The 22,937-nt window shown below is 39.2% G+C and overlaps 4 protein-coding genes across 16 annotated transcripts in view; 1 reads left to right on the forward strand and 3 right to left on the reverse strand.

Moving 5' to 3' along the window:
* INPP4A (inositol polyphosphate-4-phosphatase type I A) overlaps positions 1-6,500 on the reverse strand; it is a 134,362-nt gene extending 127,862 nt beyond the window's left edge. For all 9 annotated transcript variants that reach the window (XM_065075631.1, XM_065075618.1, XM_065075563.1 and 6 more), the window contains exon 1: positions 6,368-6,500. The gene's annotated coding sequence lies outside the window, so the exon portion shown is untranslated. The remainder of the gene's footprint in view (positions 1-6,367) is intronic.
* On the reverse strand, positions 322-9,291 carry LOC102098649 (cytochrome c oxidase assembly factor 5). Of its 2 annotated transcripts, XR_010475166.1 has the most exons (4): positions 9,078-9,291; positions 8,644-8,727; positions 6,368-6,531; positions 322-6,146 (listed from the first exon to the last, which is right to left on the reverse strand). XR_010475166.1 is itself a non-coding variant. In XM_005502577.4 (3 exons), exons 1-3 carry the CDS (start codon positions 9,177-9,179, stop codon positions 6,490-6,492), a joined length of 228 nt encoding a protein of 75 aa, XP_005502634.1. In that variant the 5' UTR covers positions 9,180-9,291; the 3' UTR covers positions 6,240-6,489. The 2 variants fall into 2 exon arrangements, 1 of the variants encoding a protein (XP_005502634.1); XM_005502577.4 differs by lacking the exon at positions 322-6,146 and having other exon boundaries at positions 6,240-6,531.
* Positions 9,292-9,293: 2 nt separating this feature from the next.
* UNC50 (unc-50 inner nuclear membrane RNA binding protein) lies at positions 9,294-14,504 on the forward strand. Of its 2 annotated transcripts, none has more exons than XM_065075670.1 (6): positions 9,294-9,418; positions 10,179-10,462; positions 11,380-11,500; positions 13,305-13,444; positions 13,521-13,622; positions 14,197-14,504. In XM_065075670.1, the coding sequence occupies exons 2-6, from the start codon at positions 10,183-10,185 to the stop codon at positions 14,331-14,333; spliced, it is 780 nt and encodes a 259-aa protein (XP_064931742.1). In that variant the 5' UTR covers positions 9,294-9,418; positions 10,179-10,182; the 3' UTR covers positions 14,334-14,504. The 2 variants fall into 2 exon arrangements, with proteins under 2 accessions (XP_064931742.1, XP_064931732.1); XM_065075660.1 differs by having other exon boundaries at positions 9,308-9,387.
* MGAT4A (alpha-1,3-mannosyl-glycoprotein 4-beta-N-acetylglucosaminyltransferase A) overlaps positions 14,411-22,937 on the reverse strand; it is an 87,985-nt gene continuing 79,458 nt past the window's right edge. For all 3 annotated transcript variants that reach the window (XM_065075640.1, XM_065075647.1, XM_021287699.2), the window contains 2 exons: positions 20,286-20,398; positions 14,411-20,113 (listed from right to left, as the gene is read on the reverse strand). In XM_065075640.1, coding sequence (XP_064931712.1) covers positions 20,087-20,113; positions 20,286-20,398 — 140 coding nt within the window. In that variant the 3' untranslated portion in view covers positions 14,411-20,086. The remainder of the gene's footprint in view (positions 20,114-20,285; positions 20,399-22,937) is intronic.

Here is a 22,937-nt window from a genome sequence, read left to right on the forward strand (position 1 = left end):
TCGAACCAAGCCCTTCCATTAAAGAAAAAAAAAGAATTTACAAAGGAGAGCTTATTTTCAATGCCTAGTCAAACATGATTTTTAACATTTATCTTTGGTCACAGTTTAGTGCAAAGCTGACGAACCATGCCACGTTTTTTAAACAAAAAGAAGACAGAAAATAGGAGTTCCTTTGCATATCATGCAGCTTAAAGCCATCCTCTCATAAAAATATTAAATATATTTGGCTAGGACAGGCTAGAAAGCAAGTAGACATTGTCGCCAACACCCTTGAAGGTGAATACAGAGTTCAACAGGGTTAAGAAGCACAAACCACTGCAGTTTATTTGTAGCTGATCACAGTTTTAATCATCATCAATTGAAATACAACCTTTTAAAAACAGAAGGCTTGGACAACTCCCCACCAAGGATTCTGGAAGAATGGCATTTACTACTGATGTTCACTTAGCATCAGTAAATCGAAACAACACTAAAACTCAACAGACCAGAAGGGCACCTGTGTTAAAAGTTGGAAGTGGACAAGGAGAACCACCCTGTTACTTATTGTCAGTGCAGCCTGAATTGGCAAGAGCAAAATAAGAGGAAAGCCAGTAGGGTAGGAATGTATAGCGCAGGAAGGTTTTTAATTTACTTTTTTTTTTTTTTAAGATTACAATTTCTTTGATTAAGAAAACCTAAGTAACAAACCTCAAAAACTCATTGTCAGAGGGGAGTTGCATTTGAGTAGAGAGCTACCCTAGGACCATTACCAGGTTTAACACTATTCAACATGTTCCTCAAAGATACACAAACTCATTGCTGATTATATTTGAGGACAACACAAAAGCTACCACTATGGTAAACAAAACAACTGGGACATAATATAAGAGTTATGGAACAGCTGACAAAGCAAATTGTTCCAATTTTTTTTTTTTTTCTAATATCCAAATCTCAGGTTGTACATCTGGGAAAAGAATAAAAAGTTATACCTTGAAACTGGTAAAACAGCAGAAAACAACAGACTCTAAAAAAGGTATCAGGGTCATAAAAGACAAGGAAATAAGCATGATATCCCAACTTAACACTGTGACAAAATGTGACAAGTATCTTGGAAGCACAATCCACAGTGCACAAAGAAAGAAGAGGGGATTTTACCTCTATATAGATCACTGAAAAAACCCGTAACAGGGCTTTATCTCCTTAGAAGATTACAAATTTGTGTGAGGGGACTAAGGAAGACAGGCGTAACACAAGATTTTAGGACATCAATCCATGCATTTCATCAAAAAACAGGGAGTAGTTTTATAGTTTTAAATGCATTCCCAGCAAGAAAAAACAAGGTACTACTGACCTCTTTTGCAGAGCAATCCCCTTCCCTTTTCTTGTAAGTGGAAGGTGAAGCCAAATTCTAATCACAAGACAGACGTGCACTTTTAAGAAAGGGATTACTATCAAATGAAGAGAGAGATTACATTTTATACATTTTTACAAGAGACAATGTTTTTCTCTAGCATGAATACTTCACAGGAGGTCAGACTAGCTGAAAGGATGTTAAACTCTCTTACCTGCTAATATAAAGCAGGAAGAAAGGGACACTTCACTGGATATCCAGTCTCAGCTAATAAAGGCCTTTACATAGTTTCCATCTTTACACTGAGCAATGCAAAATGTTAGAAAACCCACAATCAGTTTCTATTTACCCCCATTTTCCTCAGTATGCTAGCAATCTGGCTTCTTATCACCCAGATTTTCAGACACCATCTTACTATAGCCAAGAGAGAGGTATGGCTGATACAGAATCAAAAGCCTGAGACAAGCAGTATCTAACAAACGTAGGGCCTCTGGGACCTACATACCAGAAAGTCTTCAAGACTTGCCCCACCAAAAAAAGCCTTAAAATTCCTGCCATAATTTTGACTAGAAAAATTCTATATTCCTCATGCTTCACAATAATAAAGGACAACACAATACCATTTTACAGTAGCACAATTTATCATTGGAACTTATGAATTACAAGCCAATTTCTATATTCAGTATTTTTTTCCCTAGCTCCTTTTAAAGTAATAGCAGCAATATTGCAAAAATACTTTCGGATATCTTGTTCTAAGTCACAGAGATTTGCTTGTATCATTTCCTCCGTTACTAAAAATCTTTAAGAAATTATTCTCTTCCATTTCACTGCAGCCCATTAATACCTACAGACAAAGCAATAATACGGCACATGAAAGCTTTCATCAGGACAAAAAAAAACCCAGCTTGATCTAAAAAATAATTTCAATGTTATCTACTAAAATACATTATTATTTGAAATATATCACCTGCTGCTGACAACACTAAGCAGCTATTAAAATGCTAATATTGTTGCTTCTTCAATGTTATTGATCTGTAATTTTATTTACTAGTGTAATTTAATACTGTAAATCCTGAAAAATCAAGCATAGTCCACTTCAAAAAGCTGTTCTTCATGTTTACCATAATTTCTTCCTATAGAAAGTCAATCAAGTCATCAAGGAGCCTATCACTTACAAAAATAACTAGTTAATAATCTTCTGAAGACAGCTGGAGCAAGACCATGCCAGAGACAAATAATTCAGCATGCACATTTGGAAAAAGAAAAAGGAGAAAGGATCTTAAGGTTTCTGGTTACTGTTCTGTCAGCTACAGGCTATGATGGAAATTAAGCTCTGACACGCTATTCAGCTTTAGACAATGAGATACGTATTTAGAATAAATGCACATATTCCAGATGACCACATATCAAGCACTAAGGCAGCATGACTATTTGTGAAATTCATCATGTCAACAAAGCTGCTCCAGTTCTGTATTTCTAAGTTTTCTAACCAAAGGCTTAAACAACAGCTACTGCTTACCACCTACATTCTGTGGCTGCATTTTTAGAAGATGATATCACTTAGCGCTCATCTCAGAGCAGAAGGTGTCAGTCTAGTTTGTTCCGGGCTTCCACTGAAATAATATTATTTTAAAAGTTTGCTTTGAAAAAAAAGCATATCATCCAACCTGCTCCTCTTTAGAAACTTAAAAGTGAAGAGAGAATACACAACTAATTTCTTATGCCAACCAGTGAATAATTAAGTTCTTTGCAATATGAATGAATATATTCTGGAAGTAGAAAGGCTTTCGAATTTTTTTTTTTAAAGATGCTTTATCTTTCCTTTTAACAGGCATAACCTAAATAATAAATGCATGAATACTTGTTAAACAGCAACTCCTTTCTCTCATTTTTCAATTTATGAACACATGAGCCTACATTAAACAGATTCTGCTTAAACAATATCCTTACCACTTCATACCAACTTGAAAGAACAGATTTAATTACCTAAAGAATTTTCAGACCAGAGTAAATGACTATAGCCTATTTTTATCATAATAAACATGTCAGTGGTCCTGCAATCTGTGTTTACATACACATAAATACAAACCTGTTTGCAGGATTTGACCACAGAAAGAATATGTTAATTGATTAAACTAGACACAATTACAACACAGACAGGTCCTAACACTGATGGTGCCACAGTCTCCAATGCAAATTTCAACAGCATTCAGCACCCTTCGACTCTGCCATCATGTAAAACAATGGCAGAAATGAGAACAGCAGTGAAAGGTTTTTGCAAACTGCATCCTTTACTTATCCAATACAAATTATTAGCACTGCATATATTTGTGATTCTAAAACCAGTAACAACCTTTTGGTGCCATTTCAACCTTTTGTCCTAAGCAGTCAAATTTCACAAGTTCAAATACATCACATGTTCAACCTCGCAAAATCTAACACAGATTAGAAAAGCGTAGTTTTTTAATAAAAGATAGTGGCATAGCACGAGACATGAGACTGAAAAGTATCAATATATTCAAATAAAAACGTTTCGTGTATCAGGAAAAAAAGCTGGAATCATATACACAAATTTATAGCACTGAGGGCTTTCCATTAATAAAACAAATTATTTTTCATATAAGAAATATTAATAGCTCTCAAGTAGGCCAGTACTCAAAGTCCCTAGGCAATTATATAATTACCCAATTTTAGACAGAATATTATGTTACATAACATTGGAATTGAACAACTATAGTCTCTTAAGCAACTCAGAATTTAGACACATATTATATGTATTTTTATACCGTCCTAGATAGGCCACTGAACCATTAGGAAGTTTTGACACTAAGAGATCCTATTGGATCAAATAATACAAGTATTCTGTTAAATTAATTATTAAATCCTTAAATGCCCAACAGCAAACACTGCATTTAATTTTAACATTCGATCTCCACTGGATCGAGTCAATTACTAAAAATATCTTTAAATGGTTATCTGCCTACAGTCTGCTACCTGCCTGTTTCTTTCCAAAAGGACTTTCTGCAGGTCAAGCTCAGTGATTATTGGCTGAGACAGGAGCAAATCACCTGAATCATCAAGCCTACAGTCCCCTGCAGAAGGGCAGATCACTGAAGGGTCCTTGACTGGCAAAAATACATACCATTCCCACTCTTCTCTCTACCTGACATTTAATTACCTGCCAAGTGGCTTTAAGTTTACTTTTTCTCCATTTTAAACTTTCTCCCCCCGCCCCGCCGTGGAGAAGACTTGTGGTAATATGTTGAACACTCCTACAGACATGACATCAAATTATCATTTTAGTATATGTAAAGAGATACGGTAACTAGATTGTGGAAAATAAAGGATGCCTAGAGCACTTCAACAAATTAACCTGCTTTCACATGATCAACAGAATATGAAAATATGCAATTGACTAATGATTGCAAAAATAAAATACTACATACAAGGAATATAAACATACTTTGATCACAGAGAAGTTGCTTGAGACAGAATTAAATATTCGATATTCAATTATTCACTGAAGTAATTGATTTTACAAACAATAAGTGTCACATCCATCTTCAAACTAATGTAAATCAGCCACACGACTATAAGTTTTAGTCAAGAAAATAAGTTACTATGATTCTCTCCTCTCTCACTATTTCCTAATCTTATTTCTAATTAGCTTCTCTGAAGTTATTTGAATTTCCATATGTAAGGGTTACACTACCATTTATTTCTTAACGACTTCAAAAGGCGGAGAAGGAGGTAGAGAGAAGGAAAAAGAAATCATCTTCAGAAACAACTTCTTCAACAGAACCAGTAAGTACTGGTCACAGTCACGGTTTAAACACTAATGCTTGCTACCCCCATAAATCCCACCACAGTCATTCTTGATCAAAGGAAAGCAAAACAGTATTTTCCTTCAGTAATTTATATGCTTTTTGACTGCAGCTGTTTTATAACTTATGAAACTATATACAATTTGACTTAAGCACAAAAAAAATTCTAAAGGGATAGCAAGCTTTAAGAAGTATATGGCAGGCCGTAGTTACAATTTAAATTAACGTGAATGGCAGTTTGAATATTTTACAACCACAAAATGTGAACAAAAGAATTTAGAAGTGAAAAAGTAAAAACAAGAAAAATGCTCATAAAGGACAAAGTAAATTCATGGAGCACAACTTCCTATAAACACAATGAAGTCCAGATGTACCATTAAGGGATGATGATATGTTGGGACTAGTATTTATGCATTTGCTTGGAAAATAACACTGAAAGATCATCCAGGGTCATCTCAGAGGAACTTAAATACTGTTGTAAATACCTCTAGAACATAGTAACAGCAGCCATGGTCTCCTTAACTGTTGGCCTAAGGAATCCTGTCCTCCCTCATCCAAAGATACATAATCAGCTACATCCTGGCACACGGCTTTCAAGCCATTGACTACAATAATCCTATAGTTCTCTTGTACTTGTGACAATACAATGAGAAGACTGAAAGAAAAATCAGATGTCTTTTAGCTTAGAGTAACCAAATTTTAATCTAGTTGTTCAACACAACCAGATTGCACCAAAACATGTACGTGAACCATCATATTAAAAAGAACTTAGAGCAAGAAGAAAGAGATTCCATCCTTGTATATGTGGCACTGCAAAAACATGCCACTCCTACCCATTAGTGCAGGTTTATTGGGTAACAGACCCCCTGGGGAGGAAGCAGCTTGTACATACATTTCACAATCGCGTCCAACTCATCACCTCTGGAAACAGCTGTATCCTGAGGTATCCTCTGGGATAGCAGTCAAGTGAACTCCCAGTTCCATATCTTGTACTATTTGCAATAGTAACACATGACCAGAATTAGTACATTAGTAAAACCAGAAAAGACAACTTCATTTCAAAACAGAATGATAGCTGAAGCTGATTCTGGATTTTACATATTTTATTGCAAGTGTATGACAAGTACCCATTTTGGCCAGAACTTGCAGTTCTATGCTTGTCTTCTTTTTAACATGTAAATGCACATCCAGGTCAATCTTTCAGAATACTCACACCTTCCCCAAAAATGTTGCAAGAAAGGATGCAGCAGATAGAATCAGCTTGCTTTAGTCTCTGTTTTGCTTAAAGTGCTGATGAATCCTGATTTCCCATGGCCAGGTGTCTTCACAAGGACTTCAGTATCCCTTCCTTCCTCTGAATCTTGCCCTGGTATCCAACTGAAAATTGAAGTCAATATTTTAAAAACACACATTATGCAAAATAAATACTTCAAAGTGCTTGTGCTACCCTGGGAATTTTGTAACATCAGAAGAAAGTAGAGAATAAAGCAGAAGGCACAAAGTTAGTGATGTAGCAAACAAATCACAGGGTTCTTTCAAAGAAACAGATATTATGGTAAATATCACACAAAATTAAAGTTATGTGATAAGCATCCTGTGCATTTTGAAATAAACAGCATAACATAAATTACAGAATGGCATAGTGGGATGACAAGGAACACATGAAAACAAGGTTGTGTAGATCTGCTTAAATCTGTTCTTCCAAAGTTAACTGACAAGCTGAAGGAGGAAAATTCAGATTTGGTTGAAGTGGGAGTCACTGCAAATGTCAGTGAGAACAGGGATAACTTAAATACAACAAGCATCAGAAAAGAAGTAGCAGTAAAAATAAAAATGATATCAGCCTTGTAAAATCTCTAAGTTTCTTCTTGGTAGTTACCAAAAAAGCATTTAATGGAAGGCAAAACATGGCAGTAAACCAAAAATAATGGCTACAGTGCAGCACTTATTGAAAGGAAATTGCAAATTCTTTCCCAGTGCAGCAGACAAACATATTTGAACTTGGGAGAATTCTTCTGAATGTAGATAGCCAATCTTGAAGATGGCAGTTACGGATTACAGTTCAGCCATATTCAGATATTAGACTGAGGACTTATCTTTCACCTCTCCTAACTAACCCTCTTCCACAATTCAGGGCTGCAGCAAAATGTGTAAAGAGCTAAATTGCAAGACAACACAGCTTGTCCAAAATTCAAGAAGCTTCCACTTTAAACCTTGTTCTTACTTTAACATCTAAGATGTACTACAGTTTAATCCTCTGATAAGAGATTATATTTCCTTACAAAGAAATAAGCATCTAGGAAAAGCCCTTAATGATTTTAGCATATTGTCAATTATGTCTGCATTTAGTATCTAACTTGTTTTTAAATACTCTTTAAATCTCACTATTATACCAAGTAACAAATTGGGCAGAGCGCAATTACTGACATTTACAGAGTTAACAGGACAAGAAAAATGTCCTTCTGCAGTCTTAGAATTTGGAGCAGTTAAACAGAACCATGTAAGAGCCAGGCCTCCGGCTCCCTTAATGATCTACAGACAGAAATACAGGCCCATCATCTGGAAATAAATATATTGCTACTGCAGCATCAAATAGGTATTTCTGACATCAAACACACAGGATTTTTTCCTGTCCACAGAAATAATCATGTCACTTCATGGCTTAATACAGTTCCTACAGGAGAGGCACAAAAAGCTGCTACTATGACTTAAGCAAAAATACAAATTGGAGGAAAGAGTTTAGATACAATTTCAGCTGCATATTCTTCATCATGCTAAAAATTAAAGTGAGCCCTGCACTACACATGATTAGAAAGCTTTGGTACCATCTTTATCACATCTTAAGCATTTTTAAGTGTTACAGAAACACAAGCAAGATGTTTCTAGAGAAGGAACTTGTATCAAAGTCGGGGAAACTTTACATTTCTACAACTGGCTTCTCACTACCATACTCGATAGCTCACTATATTAAAAAAACAAAACAAAACAAAACTTCTTTATCATGAATTCACGTTCTTTAAGAAACCTGACAAAGGCAAGAGCCTGTTCCAATAGTAGAAGTCTCTTTCAGCAGGACACCCTTTTCACTTAAATGTTGTTTGTTCACAGACAAAAAATAGCTTGTCAATATGCTACAACTACCTGATATACTGTGTTTAAACCAGTGCTTTAATTAAAAAACAAAAACAATAAAACAAAAAACAAAACCACACACACACACACACACACACACAAAAACCTGCCTCATTTATGTGTTACATGCTAAGCGCAATTCAATTTAAGCATGTGGTTTTTGTCTTGTTCACCCTCTATGACTTTCTTCATGAGAACAGTGTACAACATGCATATTTTAAATAGACTTGAAAGGCAAGAACTGTTCTGACTAATGACACCAGTTTCCCTGAACTGAAGTAGTGTTTTCAGAAAGCAGGGAAAAATACAGAAAGCAGCCAGGCCGCTAGCAGAAGAAAATACACTGCAAACACTTACCATTGATCTTTTGCATGCAAAAAATGTCACTTGCAAACTCCTACAGTGTCCTTCCCTCAAGCATTGCTTAGGGCTTTTGTTTTCCTGTCAGATGAAAAAATAAAGGATTGAAAATTTAATGGATTTTTGCTGCATGTGAAAGAGCGTTCAAAATATTTCAGACGAGGTTTACACGGTACCTTGCACTTTCTTCTCAAGTTATAATTTATTTTACAACTTAATACACAAACTAAAAGACTTAAAAGGGACGAAATAAGGGCGTCTCTCCCGCGGGTTCGTTGCCGCCAGGGCGAGGCCGCCGCCCCACACTCCGCTCCCGGGGGTGCCAGGGCAGCGCGGCCCTCACTTCCCTTAGGGTTTAACCGGGGAGCGGCGCATACAGCAGCAGAGACACGGGGCTGGGGGCTCTCTGCCGGGAGAGCTACAGCGCTCACCTGCAGGACACAGGCGCTCTCCAGCAGGCACTGCCGCAGATCCTCCCTCACCCCGCCGCAGGCCCGCCCGTCCTCCTCCTTCTCCTCGTAGTACTTTGGCATGGCGACAAGGCCGACTCTACGCCTCGCCGCGGCCTACCCACACACCGTTACCTGCGGCCGCCGCCATCTTGGCAACTCCCGACCCTGCCGCCGCTTCCGGCAGAGAGAGGAAGGGGCGGGGCGGCCCTGGGAAGGAACGCGGGGCGCCTGCGCTGCGGACGTTTCCGGAAGGCTGCGGGCGGCAGCGACGGCACCGGCGGTGGGCGAGGTGGGGGTCGTGCTGCGAGCCGAGGCGGCAGGTGAGGCCCCGCCCTCTCCTCGCGCGGCGGGGGGGCGGGCGGCCGTTAGCGGGGGCGCGACTGTTAGGGGATGGGGTGGGGGTAGTTCGGCGCTGCCTGTCCCTTGGCGGGGAGATGCGGGTCCGGCTGAGGGGGCGGCGGCGGCTGCTTGTGGGGCGGGGGCCACTTCAGGCTGGTGTGGGCTGAACAGCTAGCGGGGAGGTTGGTCAGCCCTCCCCAGCCCCAGGCTGCGCCCTCCGGCCTTTCGCCTCTTGCAAAGCCCGTTGGCCGTTACTGCCGTGAATCGCTTCTGCGATTGCAAGAAGAGGGAGTGCTGGGAGAGAGCCTGCTGCTTCCCGGGCGCCGATGCGCAGCCTGCTGCAAAGTTGCCTGGTCTTAATTTTTCCACTTGACGCCTCCCCGGCATTCAACGAACTGAGTGCTAGGCCACGGTAGACTCGCCTGTAAATGTAATAGTGGAGCACTGGAACAGGCTCCCCAGGGAGGTGTCACAGCCCCAAGCCTGACAGTGTTCAAGAAGAGACTGAACAATGCCCTCAGACACATGGTGTGAACTGTGGGGTTGTCACATGCAGAGACAGGAGTTGGACTCGATGATTCTTGTGTGTCCCTTTCAACTCAGGATATTCTATGTCATACTTTATACTTGTGCATTGTTTTTATAACTTCAGTATTGCAGGTGTAGCCTACATCGCGTGATTTTATTTTTGGTCCTTGTTAAATGCAAAACCAAATGCATCTTCTGAAATTCTTCCTTTAGCAAAATGCTGCCAACCACCTCAGTCAGTTCTCGGAGCCAGGGCAACGGTGTGCTGAGCCCCAGAGATGCTGCGAGGCACACAGCTGGAGCAAAACGCTACAAGTACCTGCGGAGGCTCTTCCACTTCCGACAGATGGACTTTGAGTTTGCTCTTTGGCAAATGCTTTACCTGTTTACTTCACCACAGAGAGTTTATAGGAACTTTCACTACAGAAAACAGACGAAGGACCAATGGGCAAGAGATGATCCTGCTTTCTTAGTACTTCTCAGTATCTGGCTCTGCGGTGAGTGCAGGAGAATAGACAGCATAGAAGAGAGGGAAGGAAAGCTTAGGGATGAACATTTGTGGCCCTTCTAATATCACATAAACACACACACACACACACTCACAAAAGGATCAATCCATATGGTTTCTCTTTTAATCAAAGTAGAATACAAGAAAATGGCCTAACTCTTCAGAAGTTAAGATGTGAGCTAGAAAACGGAGGAGGCTAAACTAATACTATGTAGTCCTGAATCAGTTTCTCTAATTCAACTCATTTTCTATTGTGTTTCAAACTGTGTAGTTCACTGTAACTTTACAGACGGTAAATAGTTACAGACATGCTACACAGTAGCAATGCTTTAGTTAAAAAATACTGAACACTTGGTTTAACTGAATGTTACAGATAAAATATTGCTTTTACAATAAAGGCCCTGGTGAGATTCTGTATATTTCAGAATTAAGTTATAAACAAAGTGTCGTTTGTAATTTTTAGATTTAATTGAAAACGCAGTAAGAAGCATTATCCTAGTTTTCTTGTGTTATGTAGCGTTGCTTTTAGTAATATCAAAACTGTTAACTCTGAAATAAAAGTGTATATAACCACACACATGGTTTGGGTTAACAAGGAACTTAGATGAAACAAAGAATATTCTATTGTAGGATTGTGTGAATTTTTAAAAAATAGTTGGGGGAGCAATACAACTTGCTATTGTATCATTAAGGCTGAATATAGATGAGCATTCTCCAATCTGTGAAAGGGGTTATATTTTGAATAAATTTCATTATACCTAGTATTTGGTGGGAAGGAAAAAAAGAAAGGGACAATAATAATAAGGAAACTGAAGATTTTGTAACCGTATATTCAAATAAACCTTGGTTTAAGATCTCATGCTTTCTTTTCCATAGCTAACTTAAATAATATTTTTCTCCTTTCAGTATCAACTGTAGGATTTGGATTTGTGCTGGACATGGGGTTTTTTGAAACAATAAAGCTGCTACTTTGGGTTGTCTTCATAGACTGTGTAGGCGTTGGCCTCCTGATCGCAACTCTGATGTGGTAAGTAGTGGTGTCTGAAACTGAGCTCAGTATTGGTCTTGGGACATGGATAGCTAGACAATTGGCACTCTGTTTCAGGCAAAATTATAAAGTATGTATTGACTATAGGTCATTGTTTCAAAATGTTGCTTTCAAAAAAAAAAAAAACCATCTCTTTCTTTACTGTTTCCTTGAAAAGCTGAATGTTCAGAAAGTCTGTATTATGATGAACATTTCAACTTGTTTTCTTTCTTCTTGAGCTGGTTAATCTTCAGCAATAATGCCAAATAAAAAATGTGATTAAAAAAAAAAATCTTTATTCCTTATTTCGGTTGAACAGCTTAAATAATATAAGCTTGAGAATGCTTGTTCTCAAGCATGGCGATATACAATTGGCCAATGCTTCTTGCTGAAGATTTTAGCGATTTTCACTACAAGTGATGTCTGTTCTGTTTTATGTATGTTGGCTTTGTTGTTTTGGTGGGAGTTGCTGCAAATTTTATCCTGCAATGGCCAGAGACTTACAGAGGGGGAGAGCCAGTAGCGACTCGTTCATAACCCAGGCCTCAGTGTGTTTTAGATGTATTCTGCACCAGCAAGGAAACCATGAACCAACAGGAAGTTTCTGCACTGTGTCAAGGTGCTGAGGACACCATGGGAAGAATTCTATTTTACCAAGAAGTTAAGGGAGCTAAGGGCACTTAAAAGAGTTCTTGGTAATGGAGCTGACATCTTAAATTTATGCTGATTAGCAAAGGGAGATTCCTTTCCAATAGCGACCTTGGCAACTCCTGCTTGTAATTGCAAAAGTCAGGATGAGGCACATAAAAGAACTATAGCTAATAAATGAAAGGTCCATCTGACCTGCTGTCCTGTCTGAGACAACCACCCAGAAATTGCTTGGGGAAGAGCATATAGTAAGGCTTTCCCCTACTCAATGCTTTCCCCTCCTCTTCCAGCAGTTTTTGACTCTGGATGCAGTCTCCTGAACCAGAAAGCCTGAACATCTGCATATTTTCTTCTGTCCATGAGTCAGCTTCCTGCAGACCTAACCTTCAGTCACCTGGCTCCAGTTTGGTTCAGGTCTCTTCTTCCGGTGCAAGCTCAACTTTTTTTTTTCCAAAGTCTCCCCCCTTTCTGATGAATCTAAACCCTTTCTGGCCTCGCTTCACCTTGCACCCAGGCTCTGCATGTTTCTGATCCTGCCCTTGGCACAAAGAGTAGGTCAGAGAAAGCTACCATGGAAGCTCTGATCTCTCCTTATTTCTGAGTGCATGTTGACTTCTTGTTCCCCTTCTATATGAGATACATTTTCTGATGTCAGCAGAACTTCAGCTGAAGGGCTTGTTTGGTGGTCTGTAACAGCAGGCAGCGCATGTTCTGTTAGTGCTTCTTTTCAGTAAGAAGAATGGGTTTATCTCTAAGAGTGCTACCTGCCCTCTTTCTGTCCCTGCAGTGCACCATTTCTGTAGAGATGAAATAGACCATCTCTGTGTGAGGCGGACCAATAACGTGCAAGCGCTTTTCTGAAGTCATCTCTGTGTGTACAAACAAAAGCAGCATGTAGCACAGATCCGTTTAAAAGAGTTCTGGTGCTGTATGACCAGCAGCGTATTTCAGCTGCTTGTTGCACGCAAGGGATGTATAGTTTTAAGAAAAATCTTTTAATGATAGTCTGGTCTGCGTAACTCTTGCATATTGTTCTCTGAGATAGCAGAAACTTTGAGGTACAGAGTTACACGTGGCTTACTATCTTGAACCAATGTTTTGTCAGTCAGCTTTATATTGCCACATTAACAACATTTTCGAATATCTGTTCATTTAGGTTCATTTCTAATAAGTACTTGGTGAAGCAGCAGAACAGAGATTATGATGTGGAGTGGGGATATGCCTTTGATGTTCATCTGAATGCTTTCTACCCACTTCTAGTCATTCTGCATTTTATCCAGCTATTTTTCATCAACTGTAAGTAGAATATTTTGTGCTTTCTCCTTCAAAATCCTGCTCTATCAAAAGAGCTGAGAGCAGTTGTCTCTTTCAGATGTCATCATATCTGATTCTGTCATTGGGTATTTTGTTGGGAATACATTATGGCTCATTGCAATTGGCTATTACATCTATGTGACATTCCTAGGATACAGCGGTGAGTAACAGCAACTTCTTCTGTATTTATTTGATTAAGAGTGTGATTTCAGTTTATTAATTTGTTTGTAATCTGTTAGTTAGTAAAGCAGAGGCTTAGCTGGACATTTAAGTAATTGTTGCTTCATGGTAAAAGAAGTTTGATAGAAATTTATTGATCTGTGTTTCCAGCATCTTAACCAAATAATTTACATTCTTCAACATCCCAACTTCCCTTCTTGTATTAGACTTGTAGCTTCAATTTGTTTTTCTTGTTCCGCTGTAAATCCACTTCAAAATGTTTGCATTGGATCAAAATTCTGTAGTGAGTTTAAGACTATAGTTTTAGGTGAAGCAGTTTCCCAGGGCATTACCTATACCAATTACCTCAAGTACTCTTCAGTGTGTGGTAACGTGGCAGGACTGGAAGGGCAGAGAGGACAAACCTGCCCTTCTAACAAGGCTGACAGAGCAGTACTGGTTTTTCCTGCCATCTTTCCCTGAGGCCCTTCTACATTAAGCACCTTTTTTTTTTCCTTTTTTTTTTTTTGAAAGAGCACTACCTTACACTTGCTGCATTGTTGCTTCTCTTTCAGCACTGCCCTTTTTGAAGAACACAGCAATTCTTCTGTATCCCTTTGCACTTCTCATCATGCTCTATTTGATCTCATTAGCATGTGGATGGAACTTCACCAAGATGCTTTGTTCCTTTTATAAATACAGAGTGAAATAAAACCAGGACTTCATGTATCTAATGTTTATTTTGGTTTTATCTTAGCTGTCTTGACAGTAAAGAAAACCTTAAGAACATTTTGTAAATGGTTGTAAATTTCTCTTTATTGTAGATAATTGTGTAAAAAAAGTTTGAAGTGTCCTTTTTTATTAAAATATTTACAACAGTAAACATGTTAGCAATTTTGTTCAAATACTTTTGCAGTACATTCCTAAAAACAAGTTACTTGTACATCTCTGTAGCTTAAATTTAACTGCAACAAGTCTTTTTAGCATAACTCTTACTGCAGATATTTTGTACATACTGGCATAAGCTCTATGTTACGAGGGTTTTAAGTGACACTGAAAAGCAGATTTATTTAATATTGGAATACCTTGCCTTGGGACTGTGTGAAAGGTAGGGATCTTCATAGCGTTGCAATGGTAAAGCAACAACTGCCTCTACATACAGAACTGTCCCCTCCTTTTATGAAAGAGCTTGAGAACAGATTTATTTTAATGACTACTTCAAATATACACGGACAACTCTGGCACATAGAAGAAACAGTGATGAAAGGCACCATTAACATGACCTATATCAGGTTTCCAAATATAGCAGCAAATTTTTAAACCCAGTCTCTAGCAGTCCAGTGGGTATTACTACATCCACCATGGTGAGTTGTAGGTCAATGAACATGGCAGGAAAGTATAAAGTTTTGTTTGGCTACAGGGGTGGGCTCATAGCAATGCCTGCAGCTGTAAGGTCCACAAGGCAGGAGTATAAACTGACCATCACAAACAATACCTTCTGAAAAATGAAGATGACAGAGCGTTCAGTATGAAACATAAGCACTAGGGTTCAGTTTCCAACATACGCAAGAGTAAACTGGTCACAGTAAGACTTAATATTTCAATACTAGAATTTGATCTCTAAGGAAAAACTATATTTATCTTAAAATACCAAATATGCTGGCAGTGCATCTTACAGTACTGTGTGTTTCAGCACTGTTAAGGCTTGAAGAGAATCCTGTTACCCTCTCAGCAGACACTGAGCAACGTTCCCCTTTTCACAAGGAAAGCGCTGATCCGCAGGAGGTGAAGGATTCCTGTCAGGACCTGCTCCCCCTTGGCTCACAGCACAAGCTCCTGTCCCGCAGGCAGCTGCAGCCACACCATGCGCCTTTTCCCTGACAGGAGTCCTGGCACCAGTGATCATCTGCTTCAGTTCAACAGTAAAAATACTTCGTATTTAGTGCCCTGTGCTGCAATACCACTGAAATCAATGAAGGACTCAGGGCCTGTGTACATTCCCTTTAGAGATACCAAAGTTTGCCCCCGTGAAAGAAGGCTTCATTGTTCTCAAAATTAAGCTACTTTAAGTTCTAGCTGCTCACAGCAGAAATCAGCAAAACCCTTAAGAGGCCACTAAGATCAGAAAAGTGACACTCTTGAAGACTAATTCATCAAGTCTACATGGGATGGATTTTTTACAGTCAGCAATCAATGCTAGCTTGAAAACACCAGTTGTTTAATAGTCTTTCAGCATCATGCTGGTGATTGTAAAGATGATTTTTAAACGTAGAGGTTTGTTTCCCTTCTACAGTCATTTGCTTTAGCTTTTTCAGAATATATCCTTCCTGGTAAGAACAAATACAGAACCTAGGGTTTATTTATTTCAGGGGAGCAAGGTTTGAAGAGATCTAATTTTCTTTTTTTCCTCCACAAAATTAAAATAATATTTTCCAAGTTGGAAGCAAACTACAAATTACTACAGTATTTCATTTGAAGCAAGTACTTCCCACAAAGAAAAGGGACTACTGAAATTATAATATACTTAGGAAAATAAGGAAAAATGTTAGAGTTGTTCAGTTTTGCCAAAGACTAATCACACTCCAGCCCATTCATGGAATCGTGTATCATGTGGGCAAAGCATAAACTTCTTTGCTCTAAACTGACTTAACATATTTAAAATCTGCTTTTGAAAGAGCTAGACAAGCAGTGATATGGCAGAAGAGTCCGGTCTCATATTGGTCCATGAATCATATTTACCTGTTTCAATTTTTCTAAGCCATCTTTCAGTTAAGAAAAAACAGATGTATGTATAGGAATATTTTATATCAATGCAAATAAATAGTTGGGATGCCTGCAAAAGCCTTATACAGTGCTTTAGAAAAAATTTTTAATTAAAAAAAAAAAAGTGCTAAATTGGGATCACATCCTGTTCACATTATTTACAGTTTTCAGCAGGACTACCCAATGAATGAGCAAAGCAAGATTATACTGATGGTTTTGTATTTCCTTGGTCCAGAGCAATCCTATCAGCTCAGCATCCAGTATAAGAACTTAATAATTTGCCCAAATACTGAAAGTTTCCAGTAATGCCTTTGGTTTCACAGAAGTTCTCTTTTCTGAAGCTTTAGCAGCATCAGAAGGAGCTAACAGGGTCACAGGATAATGCAATTTCTCTCTAAACACTTTCCATTATTTGATTACTATAAGATTCAGTGGCCTAGAGGGGATTTTTAAAGCCACAACAGAAATAACTTGAAATTAAATAATGCAGGAAATACTCCCCAAAATCAGGTCATAGGTTTAAGATGCTGAGGAACTTCTGTGGCAATACTGTAACGTAGGACTGAGACATGTCAGAGACACCAGCCCTGCTGGAGTACACCCAGTCACAAACAGTGTCCAAGCTCAGGACTGTTGAGCCAAACAACCAAAGTGTTCTTAGACCAGCACCACTTCAGCCTGACTTGGGGATTGGAATTTGAAAGGCAGAAAGCCCCAAACAGGTGTCTGCAGAGATAATTAAACAGAGAAGACTTTCTTTGCTTTTTCTCTATCTCAGCAAAATTTCCAAGCAAATTTGCAGTACTAGCTGATTACACCAGGTCTGAATTTCCCTGAATCTACGAAACGTCATTTGTATTAGTGTGGCATATTTATTTAGAGAGCATATACGCTCAGGAACATTTTAAGTCTTAAAGCAGCCCAGAGTATTTCCAACTCCTGCTACTACTATGTAATAAAAAAGCAATATCCTTTAGGAAAAAAACCCACATATTTTACCAAGCACTAGTTAATTTGTTGTCTTTGATAAGTTTCATCTCAACATTTTTGAAAACTAAATATACTGTTAACCAGATTCCTGCAATTCATGTGGTAAGGTTCTATATATTTAGATATATTAGCAATGATTCATCTTAACTACTGTGAAACATGAGGAACAGTGATGCTTTGAGAATAAGCACACACAGCTTTCTTAAATAAGTGGCACCAGTAAACTTTTGAACTCATGGAAAAAGATGAAAGTCACTGTCAGCAAAACTACTTATATTAAGAAACTGCAATATCTAACATATTTCTGCAATCAAAATTGTAATAGATAGCTATAGTTTAAATTACTTGCATCATTCATTCACAGGCACAGCTGAGAAGAAAACCTAAATACTTCCTTAGACCTTGGCTAGCTATCATGATAAAAACCCATTGCATGACAATAACTGGACGGTGCTATAGACATAACGAACTGGGCTGTGGCACCACAACAAGCTAGACCCACACAAGACTCTGAGCCTGTTCACCCACATCCTAAATCCAAGAATAAACTCCATTTATGAGGCCAGTTCTTAGTTTATGCCCCCAAGTCTCTCTGGGCAGGGTGAGCTTTCCAAGTAACGTTTTATTTCCACCATCTAATACAATCAGAGAAAAGTAAATGAGGCCTGCCTTGTAGCTTCCCACTTTTCTTCAACTTACACCAGTCAGTCTAAACAGAAGGTCTTATTTGTACAAAACTTGTCTTCCCTGTGTCCTCAGACAACAAAGCTAAAAACAAAATTACTGTGGTCTGTAGAAGTAGTTAAGCTCTTAAACTTGACTCTTGCTGAAGTGTCAAAGATACCACGTAATTTTTCAACACGGCAGAAGAGAAGACAGGTTGGCTCTATATCCCAGTGGTGATGGCTTTCAGCTTGCAGTGATGGAGAGTCATGTTTAGGCTCCTGCTCCTTACGTCATGAAAAAGAGGCCAAACCTACTAGTAGAACTTCCATGCTGGAGATACGAATTCAGCATCCCCGCTCTAGATCACACAGGATCCCACAACAGGTTTTGTGCATCTGTGCCTTGACCACAAAGATGTTGGGGATAACGGAGGTTTTTTTTTCTTCAGGGAAAACTGGGCCAGCTTTTGAGATGCCAGTTCCAGGAGACTGGTTCACAGCACAGCTGAGAATCCCCAAGACAGGGCAGAAGCCTCCTTCCAGTGTCAATCAGGCACTTCATTCCTATGAAAGGGAGAAATTCCTGCTTCTCTTCTTTTTCCTGACCATTTCTGACTGGGTAACTTAAATCTTCCCATGCCTGTGTCCTTACACATAAGCACCTAAACAGAAGGACCCGTAGAGCAGCAGCAGCATTAGTACCGCAACAATTCTGCTCTGGGTTTAATCCAAACCACTTTTTGGTCCTGACTGAGTTTCTGATTCATTTGAGATCATTGTGGTTTCCCTTGAACTGAAAAGGCGCAGGGTAGGAACTTGAAGCCAAATTCAGTTCCTATTAAAAGCTAGTGTGAGTCACTACACCGATCAATAAAGGAGTCAAACTGAAACCTTGCTTTTGAACGATGGAAGAAAAAAATAAACTATAACTATTCACTGTAATGTAACCAAAAGAAACACTGCAATAACAGAACTTTTTAAAAGGAGACCTCTGTAGATCAAATGTATCTAATTACTAGTAATTGTTTTGACAAAAGATAACCTCTATCACTCCAAAGCAAAGCTGGAGAATGATTTTTTTTTCAATACAGAAAATGTATTTGTCCAGGCTAGGAAATGTCTACAAAGATTTTTAGAAAGAACTGTTCGGAATTGAAAAAATTCTTCTAAAATGCAATGGATTCAATCTAAAATCACTGCAGATTTAGTACAGAATATGAAACAAGACATTTCAGCATGCTTTTTCTGTGGCTACAAATTGTACAGAGTGGAATTTCATAGCCCCAAAGAATAATGCTCTTCAGAACTCTGTTAATGCCTCTGAACATCATTCAGATTCTGTGTATAAAACTACATAATTTAGAAACTTAATCTAGGGGTTTTTTAAAACATGGCAGTATATTTGAAATGTGGTATTAATTTATGTTTGCATCTCCAAAGAAAAATGTAGAAAGATAACTTAAAGTAGAGAATTCATAAAAAAAACTATATCAATTTAAAATTTTACTGCATAAAAATATGTACTTTTCAAATTATTTTAATAAATTAAATATCCCTAACATTTTTAATATATATCCCTGACAGTCTATAAAAGAGGGTTCTTGTTATAGAAAATAAATGGAACTCCGAAAGTACCCCCTTCATAAAACATATGTAACAATAATTATATTTTTTTCTTCTTCAAGGAATGTAACAATATGTACAACTTCTCTATATTACTATACTATCAAAATAGTACAGGTTAAACGTAGCAGGGTTCTGTAACCATAAGATGGTAAAGTCACATTAAAGTGGAGGACAACTTCGGCCTCAGACGAACGTTATCGGTGTGGAGCATCAGTTTCTGGATGGATCAGATAAGAAGGGGTAAATACAATCTTCCCATCTACAGTAGATTTCACAAGAGGTAGAGTTCAAGTGAAAAGAAAGAAATTTGGAATAAGGTGCATGCTCAGTATTTTCAATTTGTGACTTGCTAAGGATGTCAGATTTTACAGGAAAAGTTTTCAAGGATTCTTTCTTTTTCCTCAAAAGTAGATTTCCAGGATCAGTTTGGAATCTTTTTAATATGAATCTGAAAAAAAAATAAAACAAAAAGGAAGTCATGTTTTAGGGTCTTACATTTCTCAGTAATAAGATGCAACTGTTTACAGCATTAGCCAAAATTTTGAGCTTCAACACACTGACAGAATGAGAAAGTCTCATGTTTGCTGGCTTCATTCTTAAAAGGCTATACCAGCTCTCACCTCATTCAGAATTGCCCAGACTGCTGAATTTTGTATCACTGAAAGCCTGAATGATGAAATAGGATTTAGACTGGGGTCAACTGTTCCTTCAGCTACACCGTTTTCAAATTTCCCTGCAAAGGAAGCAAAAATATATCCTCAATTAACTTCTGTTCAACAAAGTAAAATACAAAATCTGTGTCCAGAAAAACCTATCTGTCATATCATAACTCACATGTGAAACCTATTGCTGGTGGCTGTAAGACTGACTGGTGTCATTCCTGAAACAAAAGATGAATGGTGATTTTTTTTTATATCAGCTTTGCAGCAGCAAACAACATGGGGCATTATCATCCCAGCACACCCATCTGACTGATCTGAACAGGATTTCATGTCAGAATAAAAACTTCTAAACTCTCTAGAGTGTGAGCACGTCAAACTCTGGGAAGATTTTGGCAGAATTTCATTTAATATCCTGGAACTAAACCTGGAGCCCCTGGCTCATGTGTTTTCAAGGAGGACAAGGTATATCATTCCTGCTTAATGGATTTGTATTTAAAGGATCTTCAACTATATTAGAATAAATAAGAATCCAATATAAAAAGCCCAATTAGACTTTACCCTTAAAACATACACAGCAGCTACAATTCATTAAGATGAAAAAACTTTCTTTTGTAAGAACAGGGATGCCCAACCTATGTCCAGCAAGCTAAATACAATCCATGACTAAAATTTCTCTCCCTTGACAACAAGTATCTTGGCACTTTCCCCAAGAGCCGCTTGGCTATGGAAATGCCAATCTCATCCCATGACGAGACAGCTGATTATCTGTAGGGTAGGTTCAAATCCAGGCCAAGCACACCAGCTCACATGGAGGAACTCGCGCAGCCACAGGACAGAAAAGGCAAGATCCTATAAAACCTGGAAATGCCTCTGCAATAATCTACGTGATAGATCCTGGCAGAAAAGGTGGATGTAGCTGCACTGCAACTAAGAGTTACACTAGATCTTTCTTTATTACATCAGTCTCAGAACAGAAATTGTAGAATCACAGAATAGTTTGGGTTGGAAGGGACCTTCAAAAGTCATCCAGTCCAACCCCCTGCACTGAGCAGGGACATCTTCAACTAGATCAGGTTGCTCAGAGCCCCGTCCAGCCTGGCCTGGAATGTCTCCAGGGATGGGGCATCGACCACCTCTCTGGGCAACCTGGGCCAGGGTTTCACCACCCTCACTGTAAAAGATTTCTTCCTCATGTCTCATCTGAAATATTGGAAAAAATATTAAGTAAAGCCTACGAGGTCACATACCCAAAGTGAATGATCAAACCTCAGTTCACAGTATCACAGTATGTTTGGGATTGGAAGGGACCTCAGAAGATCATCTAGTCCAATCCCCCTGCTGGAGCAGGAACACCTAGGTGAGGTCACACAGGAACATGTCCAGGTGGGTCTTGAATGTCTCCAGGGAAGGAGACTCCACAACTCCCCTGGGCAGCCTGTTCCAGTGCTCTGGCACCCTCACTGAGAAGAAGTTTCTTCTCATATTTAAGTGGAACCTCTTGTGTCCAAGCTTGATCCCATTACCCCTTGTCCTATCATTGTTTGCCACCGAGAAGAGCCTGGCTCCATCCTCATGGCACTCACCCTTTATATACTTATAGACATTAATAAGGTCCCCCCTTAGTCTCCTCCAAACTAAAGAGACCCAGCTCCCTCAGCCTTTCTTCATAAGGGAGGTGCTCCACTCCCTTCATCATCTTTGTTGCCCTGTGCTGGACTCTCTCCAGCAGTTCCCTGTCCTTCTGGAACTGAGGGGCCCAGAACTGAACACAATATTCCAGATGGGGTCTCACCAGGGTAGAGTAGAGGGGAAGGAGGACCTCTCTCGATCTACTAACCAACCCCCTTCTAATACACCCCAGGATGCCATTGGCCTTCTTGGCCACAAGGGCACAGTGCTGGCTCATGGTCATCCTGCTGTCCACCAGGACCCCCAGGTCCCTTTCCCCTACACTGCTTTTCAATAGGTCATTGCCCAACCTATACTGGAACCTGGGGTTGTTCCTGCACAGATGCAGGACTCTACACTTGTCCTTGTTAAATTTCATCAGGTTATTTCCCACCCAACTCTCCAGCCTGTCCAGGTCCCACTGGATGGCAGCACAGCCTTCTGGCGTGTCAGCCATTCCTCCCAGCTTAGTGTCATCAGCAAACTTGCTGATAGTACACTCTATTCCCTCGTCTAAATCGTTAATGAATATATTGAATAATATTGGCCCCAGTACTGACCCCTGAGGCACTCCACTAGATACTGGCCTCCAACTAGACTCCGCACCATTGACTACCACTCTCTGGCTTCTCTCCTTAAGCCAGTTTGCAACCCACCTCACTACTCTATTGTCTAGACCACACCTCCTCAACTTAGCTGTGAGGATGCTGTGGGAGACTGTGTCAAAGGCTTTACTGAAGTCAAGGTAGACCACATCCACCGCTCTGCCATCGTCCATCCACCTTGTTACATTCTCATAAAAGGCTATGAGGTTGGTCAAGCATGACTTACCCTTGGTAAAGCCATGCTGACTGCCCCTAATAACCCTCTTATCCTTGATATGCCTTGAGATGGCACCAAGGACAAGTTTTAGGTTTGTTTTGGTTTTAATGGAAATGTCTC

Source organism: Columba livia, chromosome 1 (genome assembly GCF_036013475.1).
Source record: "Columba livia isolate bColLiv1 breed racing homer chromosome 1, bColLiv1.pat.W.v2, whole genome shotgun sequence".
Lineage (NCBI taxonomy): Eukaryota > Metazoa > Chordata > Aves > Columbiformes > Columbidae > Columba > Columba livia.

Coding starts and splice junctions, on each gene's coding strand:
- LOC102098649 (XM_005502577.4), bottom strand. CDS start 9,179: ATGCCAAAGTACTACGAGGAGAAGGAGGAGGACGGGCGGGCCTGCGGC. Junction 8,728..9,077: donor AGAGCGCCTGTGTCCTGCAG/GTGAGCGCTGTA, acceptor TTCATCTGACAG/GAAAACAAAAGCCCTAAGCA. Junction 6,532..8,643: donor TTGCATGCAAAAGATCAATG/GTAAGTGTTTGC, acceptor TTCAATTTTCAG/TTGGATACCAGGGCAAGATT.
- UNC50 (XM_065075670.1), top strand. CDS start 10,183: ATGCTGCCAACCACCTCAGTCAGTTCTCGGAGCCAGGGCAACGGTGTG. Junction 10,463..11,379: donor TCTCAGTATCTGGCTCTGCG/GTGAGTGCAGGA, acceptor TTCTCCTTTCAG/TATCAACTGTAGGATTTGGA. Junction 11,501..13,304: donor CTGATCGCAACTCTGATGTG/GTAAGTAGTGGT, acceptor CTGTTCATTTAG/GTTCATTTCTAATAAGTACT.